Source organism: Arachis ipaensis, chromosome B05 (assembly GCF_000816755.2).
Source record: "Arachis ipaensis cultivar K30076 chromosome B05, Araip1.1, whole genome shotgun sequence".
In the NCBI taxonomy this organism is placed as follows: Eukaryota; Viridiplantae; Streptophyta; class Magnoliopsida; order Fabales; family Fabaceae; genus Arachis; species Arachis ipaensis.
This window is the reverse complement of record NC_029789.2, coordinates 147706176-147716414: the sequence shown is the minus strand read 5'-3', so window position 1 is coordinate 147716414 and position 10239 is coordinate 147706176. Positions and strand designations below refer to the sequence as shown.

Here is a 10239-nt window from a genome sequence, read left to right as displayed (position 1 = left end):
ATTTGAAGAATCTTTAAAATTCATAGCGGCACTTGCCAGTTGCCCCACAGCTATAGCCTATATAACATGAATCCGCCCCAGCAAACACAAATTACATTAATGCCAATCTCATTTTATTCAAAATTAATTTTGCAAAACCACATTCATGCCAACATTCATTTTGTAAAGCCTTTTTCTTATGGGTTAGATCATTTAACGAAAGTTAATCTAAAAACTTGCATCAATCTAAGTGAAAGCCCATCAAGGCAGGCCGGCATAGGCTTATGGTGGAGTTGGCCGCAGCTGATTAATCCAACCCCGTGACACGGCCTTCTTTCGCGCCGTCACACAGTCAACGAGCTATTAATACCAAATCTGGAAAACTAATAAGTAATAACTACACAGACAGACACAAATTAGCTGGCGCATTTTAGCACCATTGCTGATTTCCGTGCTATCGTGCGCCGCCAAATAACCTTTCTCACTTCACTCTTTTCTGTCTCTTACTCTCTTCAATGAAAAGCCACCGCTTCCATGGGAGCCAGATCGCTGAAGAAGAGGAGGCACGGTGAACATCTCGCAGCGCCACAAGCTTCTTCCATGGCGGCTGCTGCTGCTAATTCTCCACCGCGCCGCAATAAGGCTCGTCGCCCTTACGCCACCGTCTCCGTGCTTCTCTCGGGGGTTCTCTTTGTTTCCGTCGCGGCTCTCTTGTTCATTTCGTCGAACAAGTGGCGCGCATTCGGAAATTATGTTTCCTATGAGATGGTCAACGTGGTCAACGAGTTCCCTCACGACCCAGAAGCCTTCACCCAGGTAAATCAATTTTTTTTTTTGGTTATGGATTTCGAATATTTTGTATGATCACTTTTCCCCCTGTTTAGAATTATATGGTTGCGACTTGCGAATTGGTATGAGTTAATGTATTTGTTTGCAAATAATTTGGATAATGCTGTGTTTGTGCTTCAAGGTTGTTAAATGGCTTGTCCAAAACCTGAAGATTCTAGTCTGTCTTCTATGTCCATATTAGATAAAAAAAAAGCATATCAAACTTTTGTGTGATCATAAAAGCAAGAATAAATTCAACAATGAACTTGAGAACTTCATTAGCAGATAGTCATCCTAATGATAGTGAACAACAAGCTTTGTATTAAGGAGACTTAGTCTTTAAGAATTTGGGAAAATTGTTTAGCATGCATCATATAATTTATGGAATGTCAATATGTTAATTTGGTTATTATTTAAGGTCTAATTGCGGGTAAAAATGGCTTTTCTGCTTTCAGGGCCTTCTTTATGCTGGAAATGACACCTTATTTGAATCTACTGGTCTATATGGCAGGGTATGTTGCTTCTTTCCCTTTCCTAGTTTTCCTTTTACTCAGGCTTTGTGATAGGACAAAATTATAATGTTTTAATTATTTGTTGTTTCAGTCATCTGTCCGAAGAGTTGCTCTTCATACAGGCAAGGTACAGAACCCTGGTTCTTAAACAATTTTGCATGCTTGTTCAGATACTCGGTTCCATATGTTTTCAAATTATTATTCATTCATAAGAATAACAATTGGTGACAAGCAAATTGGTCCAATCAAGAGACATGCCCTTTTATTATGCATCTACTTGTATGTTGCAATGGTATAGATATAATTTCTCTTATATGAAGTAATTTTCTTTATAGACTTTAGAACACTATGAGAAATTTTAGACAAGTACACTACTGGACCTAATTTCAGAAAAAAGTAACTTAAACTGAATGTCAAAGATAAAGATGTACCACCGCTTAGGTATGAAATTGGTAATTAGACATTTCAATTGGGGCATAGATATGTATATTGTTAGTGCATCCCTTGATTGGATATTGCACAATATGGAAGCTATTGTAATTTGTAAACATCTATATTTTTACTGCATGAAGGTGGAGGAGCTTCAGAGGATGGGTGATTCTTTATTTGGAGAAGGTTTAACTCTACTTGATAAAAGGTATATGATGAAAATTGACATTTTCTTTTTTGGTTTATTTTGATGCACTATGCATATGCAGATAAATTAAAAAAAAAAATCTACTGTTGATGATTAGGCAGTAGTAAAAGAAGGAAAGGGTGAATGTCCATGTGTTAAGGAGTGTTGTAGGGGATGTTTACCTAGGGTCTCTTAATGTGTTATTAGCTTATACATTTGATGCCAAGCAGTTTTAGTTGTTTTCTTTAACACTTGCATGTTGGTTTGATACTCTGATTCTAATAAGTTACTGTTGCATATTTTGTAGGCTGTTCCAAGTAACTTGGCTGCAGAAAGTTGGTTTCATATATGACCAGAAAACTTTGGGCGAAGTTTGTGCTTTACCTTCTCAGTCATACAATCATTTGTTTCTTGTCATAAATTAAGTAGCTTCCATTTTTTAGATTCAATAGGACTCTGCAAGGAGATCACAGCATGATTAGATTGTGGTTGGTTTGCATTTGCTACATGATCATGTTCTTGTTCTTTCTTAATCTTTTGTTATTTCATATGTCCCAAGATGACTATTAAACCAACTAGTTAGATTTCTGAAATCTTGCTTTTATAATTATTGTAGTTAGGGACATTCAATCATGAGATGAAAGATGGTTGGGGTCTGGCGACTGATGGAAAAGTCCTCTTTGGAAGTGATGGCAGTTCAACATTGTATCAACTTGACCCTCGAACATTTAAAGGTCTGCCTCTAATGAGATTTTATTCCTTTCCTTTTCTCCATTTAAATGCATGGTCTCTTCCCCAACCTTTAATTAGTTTACCTTTGCTTGTCATGTACTTTCATTGAATTTAACTCACCCTCTTTTATGTAGCTTTATCAAAGCATACTATCTACTATAAGGATCAGCAAGTGTATAATCTCAATGAATTGGAATATATAGATGGTGAAGTTTGGGCGAATGTTTTTACAGTATGTCATTTTATGTTTAACTATTTTTGTAGTTAAAGCTAAAGCAAATTGATCTTATATGCATCATGTTTTTGGCCCAAGATCTTTGTTAAGCTGGACTTTGAGGTTGATATTTTACTATGCAGACCGACTGTATTGTAAGAATCTCTCCGAATGATGGCCGTGTTCTTGGATGGATTCTCCTCCCAAATTTAAGGCATGGCTTATTTTTTCTTGTCTATATACAGACTAACTACTTAGTGCTTATGAGTAAATAGATGATATAATGATTAAAGTAAACACCAATTTGATCATTACATGGCAGCAATGTGCTAAAAATGATCATTCGAGTTCCAACTTGATTATCTATTGAGGAATGAGGACCAAATAGGGGAGAACTCTAACAATTATGTTTGTCATTTGTTGCTTACATTCACATTTTGTCTACAATATGCAGGAAAGGACTAATTGATGCCGGGTATACCGTAAGTAACCTGAACCTTTTGATCTCTCTAAACAAGATTTTTTTGGATCCTATGCATATGTTTGCATGCTTGTGTGTTGTGTTGCAGCTACAATTTAATAATGGGATTGAATTAATAATCCTCTGTTCCGTTTTTATTAGATCAAATTGTTTCAAGAGGTAACTGTTGGATTTGACTCATTGCTTATGCATTTACATTTTAGGCTATTGATGTTTTGAATGGGATAGCATGGGATCGTCAGCAGAAAAGAATTTTTGGTAAGCTCCAACGTTTTGGTTTATTTTTAGTTCATTTAAAAAGAATTGCGGTCAAACTTCCAAAGATTATATATAAGCCCTTCTATTTCTATTTATTTATTTATTTTTCATTCCAACAATATCTTTTTTTGGCTTAGTTTCCGTTATCGTTTTCAGCAAGTTTATGTAATTCATGTATTGCTTGCAGTGACTGGAAAATTGTGGCCAAAGCTGTATGAAATCAAGGTTGTTCCTATAAATAAACCCATTGATGAAGGGATCATTGAGCAGCTTTGCTTGCGTCAGCCATTCAAATTTACATAATGTTACCTCTTTGGATGTTGGGGTTTTTCTTTATTTGCAAATATACTTTGGGAGGGGATATAATATAATATCCATTCTTTTGTATATGGTTGGGATAAGGTTGTAAGTAACATGTGAAAAATGCTATCTATTATGTTACAAAATTAACGTTATTCATATATGTTAACGTACTTTAGTTGTTTAATATATAATTTGTAGTGCAGAAAGTCTTGTATATTGAAAACAATTTTCTTAAACTTATATTACATTTTGATTAATTTTTTGCTAGTTTATGTATTGATATGATGATATCCATTATTAATTTTGTTTTGGTTTGAATTTCTGCCGGAGTAACAGCTAGAAAAAGAATAATATCAGACATACAGTGAGGTTAATTTTTTCTTTTTTTTTTGTTATACAATTAAAAAAGGCTTTCTATATTTGAAAGAATTTAACAATTTTTTTTTTCAAAAATAAAAACATTACCAAATAGCTCAGATCACTTCATAAATCACATACTATAGCAGTCTCCAATTCAAACTCAACCTTACAGTAACTAACTAGCATCAATATTTCCGATTTTCCATGTGGTTTTGTCCCATATTATATAACTGAAATTCAAACGTTGCTAAGTGCAACTCTCACTTTTATCTTTCTTTACCTTTTGTCTTATTCTATCATTCATCATGAAACTGCAGAATCTCTCATCATTGCTATCAACACCAATATTCTTTGGAATACCATTATGGGTTTTGCTTGTATCTTCCATTGCAGCATTCATTCTTACAGTATGTATAATCATATGCATCTGCTGCATACACTATCATCCTCGTCGTCGAGAATCCTACCAAGCACGTTTCTCTTTATCCAAATCAGATGTCTGCAGGCGCCTCAGTAGTGTTCTTCATAGATCTTCATCCCTTGACAAATATAGATCATTGTTGCTTTCATCAGCATCATGCAACTTTTCAGAACTTGAGAAGAACTCTGAGTATTTATCAACTGAAGATGATCTTGATGGTCATGATGGTGCTGAGTTACTCCAATCTGACTCACCAGAGTTCAAAGGAGTTATGTGTCAGCACTTTCAGGTAGAGGAGTTAGAGGATGCTACAAATGGATTTGCTGAAAGAAATGTGATTGAAAGTGGGGACAATGGAACAGTTTATAGAGGTCTGTTAGCTACTAATATGAAGGTGGTTGTGAAGAAGCTACCTTGTCACAGGTATAAACAAAGTTGTTGCTCCATCTGTTCCAAAATATCTGTCACTTGACACAATACATTTAGTTCATGTTATTTTGGAAAGGGGAGAGTATCAGAGTATATTACATAAACCTTGCTAGTGAAGATTATATGTTATTCTCTGCATTCCATAATAATGGTGTGATTGTTTTATTATTTGATTTGTTTACATGTTTTAGTTGCCAACCTGAGGAGTCTTTTGCTTCACAAGTGGAGTTAACTGCACGTGCCAAGCACAAGAGGCTTGTGAAATTGATAGGATACTCTACTAATAGAACTTGCAGGTTTTAATGATTAAACCAAAGAGGTCTATTTATATTATCTTATAGTATATAGTATTCATATTTCATGTACTAACTAATTAACAGGCTAGGCTTTTTGTATCAGGCTGTTAGTATCTGAATATATAGATAATGGAAATCTGCATAAATGGCTTCATGAATTTCAAGGATCACTGAGCCCTCTAACATGGTCTATCAGATTGCACATTCTACAAGCTGTTGCAAATGGGTGAGAATCCGGCCCCCAAATCATGTTATGTAAGAACTTTGTTAAAGAAATTTATGTTTACAATAAGGTGTATAATGAAGAATTTAAATTTACTTCTGCAGAATTGCATACCTTCATGAGGAAGTTGAACCAAAGATTATCCATGGCAGCATAAAATCTAAGAATATATTACTTGACCAACAATGGAATCCTAAGATCTCTGATTTTGGCCTTTTTAAGCTTCAAAGTTCTAACTCTAGTCACTCTATGAGGTAAACATTGGGGGTGAGATTATTCAATCTTCATGAATTAATGTGAAATTGTATTCAATTTCCCATTAACTACTAATTATTTTAAAATTCATTTTTCTTATATTAATGTGGTCCACTAGTAACTTCACTGAGAGTAATGACATTTATGATTTCGGAATACTTATAATGGAGATTATATCAGGAAGGATTCCATTTCCATCACATCACAGTCAACCACAGGTAAACAATATTGGATTCATTAGTTATTGGTTTTGATAACTACTTAGAATGGTTGAGATAATGAACTTGTTATCATGACTACATCAAAATTGCAGGCCTATATAGTGGACTGGTTCAAGTCAATGATTTCCAATGGCAAGATTTCGGACTTGGTTGATCCGAAATTGCCCAAAAAGCCTTCTTCCATAGTTCTAAAGCGAATTATTTTGCTTGCTCTATGGTGTGTAGATCTTGATATGAATCCAAAACTCAAAATGGAAGATGTTGTTCAAATGCTTGAGTCCAACCAACTTCTTTTCTATGTAGGAACAACCACTTTTCGGTCTTTACCATTTTAGAAATTTACAAACTTTTGTCCTGTTTTTGACTCCCTCTACCTCCTTGACAGAAGGAACACCACATTGCCATGGATTCTTTTGAGCAAAATTTCACTCCATAAAGCCACAAGATTTGAGGATACTTATTCAAGTGAGAAATAGAAGGCTAAGCAGCAGCAACCACTAGTAGAAAACGGCATGAAAATCACTGTATTTTTTCAATGTTTTCAAATAATTCTCAATTTACTTCAGCTTAAGTCCATGATAAAGATGTATTTTGAGCTTAGATCTTGATTTGACTAAGATGGGAATAATATTTTCTTTCTAATCTTAGTTCAAAGTGAAGGGACATCATCATCATTTGAAGGTGTGTGAGGCTAGATTGCAGAAAAATAAAATCTCTTGCTCCTTATGCATTATGTTTGTTGGAAAACATAGTTTAAACAGGCTTAAAGACAAATTGAACCTTGTTGTCAAACAGCATAAAGCAGAATAAAGCTGAATAGCAAATAAATTTTGTAAAATAGTCACTATATATTTGTAAATTGTAATAGTAATACAACTTCATTTCACTAAAATCTCCTAAATACATAGATCACAATACTGTTTTTACTATAATGGATATTGGATTCAAAATTTAACTACATTCATAATCATATTACTATAAGAATTAGACACTTTTAAAGGAACAAGTCTTCAACATAACACTTTCAATGGGAAGTTTCTCATCTGGAAAAGGACAATCAAATTTCTTCTCTTCCTTCTGTGATAGCAATTCACAAGGGACAGGACTAACATTGCTTGAAACACCTTCAACATCAGTGCAATTCCATTGCAATTTCTTCATGTCACTATTTGTGATACTCATATTAGATATACAGATTCCTGTAAAAGGATCATTAGGAATCCCTTCAAGTTTTGCTGTATAATTGCAGTAATCTGCTATGACATCTCTATAGTTTATGCCACTAATATCAGGAAGTGCTTTTGGATCAAAATCATTGTCAGCGTGTGATCCATAAGAACCTGTTATCCAAAACACATATTTCATGTTGTTCAAGTTCATTCCCTTAACAAATATGTCCTTAACATATCCTCCTCTACCAACTGCAGTTTTGATCCTAACGGCCGATTCAGTATCGATAGCAGTGAGGTTTTCGGCTCTAACATCTTGGATTCCACCAGACATTTCACTGCCTAATGCAATCATAGCACTATCAGGGGATACACATGTAAGCCTTCTAATTACTATGTGTTGGCTTGGCATTCCAAATTTTATTCCATACTCATCCCAACCACTCTTAACTGCAATACAATCATCACCAGAGACAATATTGCAGTCTTCAATCCTTGTATTGGTACAAGAATCTGTTAAAGAGAAAGAGAAGGAATAATTGGTGGTTGAATTTTCAACCAATATAGTTAGTGTGTAGTAATAGTTGAAAACACTTATATATAATATGAAGCAAACATCTCAACTATTTCTTATTCAAAACAAATCTGTAAGTAGAAAATCTAAAATAGAGAAATCTCTCATAGTTAAGGATTTTGGAAAGAAACGTATAATAATTCAAAAAAAAAAAAAAGTACCAGGGTCTATTCCATCTGTGTTGGGAGAGTCAGTTGGTGCAGCAATGGTGAGTCCTTGAATTATGATGTCACTGCACACAGTGCACGTATGATAAGAAACAACAAAACATATTGTGCATCAAAATTACCCAATAAATAACAATGATTCAACTATTCAAGATAAAATTATGAGTTTGATTTTGATGTACCAACAATGTAAAACATTTTACGCAGTCGTCTAATCACATCTATTATTTTAGATGACCATTTACGCGATCAATGTAAAAGGTAGTTATTTTTACGTATGTGACGTTATGTGATTGGATGCACGGGTAAAAAGGTCGAATCAAAATAACATTCTAAAATTATTCACAAACCTGCTGTAAATTGGATGGACAAACCAAGATGGGGAATTGATCAAAGTGAGATTTGATATCTGAATGTGATCAGAGAACATAATCTCAATCATATATGGTCTAGTAAGTTTCAATTCACCCTTATGAAACTTATCCCACCAATAAGAGCCTTGTCCATCAATTGTCCCATTATAACCTTATGAACAAATTCAAAAATTGGTGATATTAAAACTTACTTCCAATGAGACATGATCTCAACAATATCTAAACAGGAGTAACCATAATGGGTCTAGTAGATACTGGTTACATACCAGTAACTACAACATCAGTGAGGTTTGTTCCAAAAATGAGACTACTAAACCTTCCATCAGGAGCGTCTCTTCCTCTACCATATGATGGTAGTACAGAAAGTTCAGGCCATTCTGATTCATCCTGCCAATATTTTTCTCAATGACCAATAAAATTTTCTATATTTGGAGAAGATATTAAAAAAAAAAAAAAGAGGTTAAACTAACATGCCAAGAAATCATAGTTAGGTAAGATGTTAGGGACAAAGAAAATTAGATAACCAAATTTATACTTTTATTGTACAAATGTTTAGTCAATGAGCTTTGCCTGCACCTTAACTAATTATACCAATAACTAATACTAATTACCACACCAAAAGGGTAACCATATATTCAAATGTTACACTGTTACATACTAATCCTAATTTCTAACTAATGTCTTCAATAAACATAACATGGTTGAAACTAGTCATTCCACACAAAACTTGTAGACAAATTTGTTCAATAAATAAATGGTTAGGCTTGTTAGTTTCAAATCTTTGACTGTTTTGTTCACCTTCTTTTAATCTTTTCGGCCAGGGATCGGATTGGGTGTTTACTAGCAGGGCTAAATACCTGAGACGCGAGGATGATAGTGTCACGGTGGAGAAAAAGAGTGAAATGGCTAGTGAGATTGAAGCTTCCTGTTAACCATTTCCCAGGTGGCACAACAAGCAATGCTCCACCATCAGAACCATAATGGCTCAGGTTCCCAATTGCATATTGAAAGGCCTTTGTATTGGATGTTTTGCCATCACCAACTCCACCAAAATCAATCAAACTTGCACTGTGTTTTCTGCAACTAATTGCAGGGTACTCAAGATTCTCCAATACACCATTGACCTCTCTGCATTCTGCTACTGATCTCAACAACAAAATTGTGCAGATAAACCCAACAACCTGTGCAAAACAAGAGTTTATCTCAAACATCATTGTAATTCTAATTTAGTGACTTGTTTATTTCAACAAACACAAGAAGAAACTAGTTCTACTTGTCTATATATATATATAGAACAATGTAGGTAGCAATTATCAACGTGTGCATTACCAAAATCACAGTGTGTGCAAGAAAGAAGAAAATAAAACAAAAAGGAAAGAGAGAAGATTACATAGGAGTTTGTGCATTTTGCATACATGTTGATGATTGCCATTGAAGTGTGATGCTACTGAGGCTTCAAGGTTTTGTGTTGTGGCATATATAGAAAGGAAATTAGGCCATAACTATTACTCCATACTCCATACATATATATATATATATATGGTTAGAATGTAGGAATCATGGGTCATATATTTAAGGAGAGATTATCGGAAAGTTATAGAAACATGTTGAAAAGAATTAGTAATGGTAATGAGTCACATTACATACATACATAATACATAAAGTAGATAATTACAGTTACGTGTAAGGGAAGCACGGTATGGTCCTATAATGCTACATGCATGACTATGAGTCTATGTAACTATGTTCATAGTTCATAGTGTCCTCTTTCTTTCTTCTTCTTCTTTTTTTTTTTTTTTTTTCCAAAGTTAAGAGTGTGACTCGAAC

The 10239-nt window shown here is 34.3% G+C and overlaps 3 protein-coding genes across 4 annotated transcripts; 2 read left to right on the top strand and 1 right to left on the bottom strand.

Moving 5' to 3' along the window:
* On the top strand, positions 99-4186 carry LOC107644882 (glutaminyl-peptide cyclotransferase). The gene is made up of 11 exons (XM_016348832.2): positions 99-795; positions 1263-1319; positions 1411-1446; positions 1892-1956; positions 2243-2306; positions 2552-2669; positions 2802-2899; positions 3025-3095; positions 3336-3363; positions 3566-3620; positions 3808-4186. Exons 1-11 carry the CDS (start codon positions 514-516, stop codon positions 3921-3923), a joined length of 990 nt encoding a protein of 329 aa, XP_016204318.1. The 5' UTR covers positions 99-513; the 3' UTR covers positions 3924-4186.
* LOC107641536 (probable serine/threonine-protein kinase At1g01540) lies at positions 4286-6773 on the top strand. Of its 2 annotated transcripts, none has more exons than XR_002347617.1 (7): positions 4286-5127; positions 5325-5429; positions 5533-5655; positions 5757-5906; positions 6088-6125; positions 6221-6427; positions 6514-6773. XR_002347617.1 is itself a non-coding variant. In XM_016345022.2 (7 exons), exons 1-7 carry the CDS (start codon positions 4589-4591, stop codon positions 6562-6564), a joined length of 1275 nt encoding a protein of 424 aa, XP_016200508.2. In that variant the 5' UTR covers positions 4286-4588; the 3' UTR covers positions 6565-6773. The 2 variants fall into 2 exon arrangements, 1 of the variants encoding a protein (XP_016200508.2); XM_016345022.2 differs by having other exon boundaries at positions 6026-6125.
* Positions 6878-10013, bottom strand: LOC107642226 (probable polygalacturonase). The gene is made up of 6 exons (XM_016345520.2): positions 9803-10013; positions 9270-9593; positions 8679-8799; positions 8389-8563; positions 8033-8103; positions 6878-7810 (listed from the first exon to the last, which is right to left on the bottom strand). The coding sequence occupies exons 1-6, from the start codon at positions 9842-9844 to the stop codon at positions 7113-7115; spliced, it is 1431 nt and encodes a 476-aa protein (XP_016201006.1). The 5' UTR covers positions 9845-10013; the 3' UTR covers positions 6878-7112.

Excerpts from the sequence above, each read along its gene's own strand:
- LOC107644882 (XM_016348832.2), top strand. The coding sequence starts at position 514 with ATGGGAGCCAGATCGCTGAAGAAGAGGAGGCACGGTGAACATCTCGCA. Across the intron at positions 2,670-2,801 it reads TGACCCTCGAACATTTAAAG|CTTTATCAAAGCATACTATC; the intron begins GTCTGCCTCTAA and ends TCTTTTATGTAG. Across the intron at positions 3,621-3,807 it reads TCAGCAGAAAAGAATTTTTG|TGACTGGAAAATTGTGGCCA; the intron begins GTAAGCTCCAAC and ends TATTGCTTGCAG.
- LOC107641536 (XM_016345022.2), top strand. The coding sequence starts at position 4,589 with ATGAAACTGCAGAATCTCTCATCATTGCTATCAACACCAATATTCTTT. Across the intron at positions 5,656-5,756 it reads CTACAAGCTGTTGCAAATGG|AATTGCATACCTTCATGAGG; the intron begins GTGAGAATCCGG and ends TTACTTCTGCAG. Across the intron at positions 5,907-6,025 it reads AACTCTAGTCACTCTATGAG|TAACTTCACTGAGAGTAATG; the intron begins GTAAACATTGGG and ends GTGGTCCACTAG.
- LOC107642226 (XM_016345520.2), bottom strand. The coding sequence starts at position 9,844 with ATGGCAATCATCAACATGTATGCAAAATGCACAAACTCCTAT. Across the intron at positions 8,800-9,269 it reads CTATCATCCTCGCGTCTCAG|GATGAATCAGAATGGCCTGA; the intron begins GTATTTAGCCCT and ends AAATATTGGCAG. Across the intron at positions 8,104-8,388 it reads GTCCATCCAATTTACAGCAG|TGACATCATAATTCAAGGAC; the intron begins GTTTGTGAATAA and ends CACTGTGTGCAG.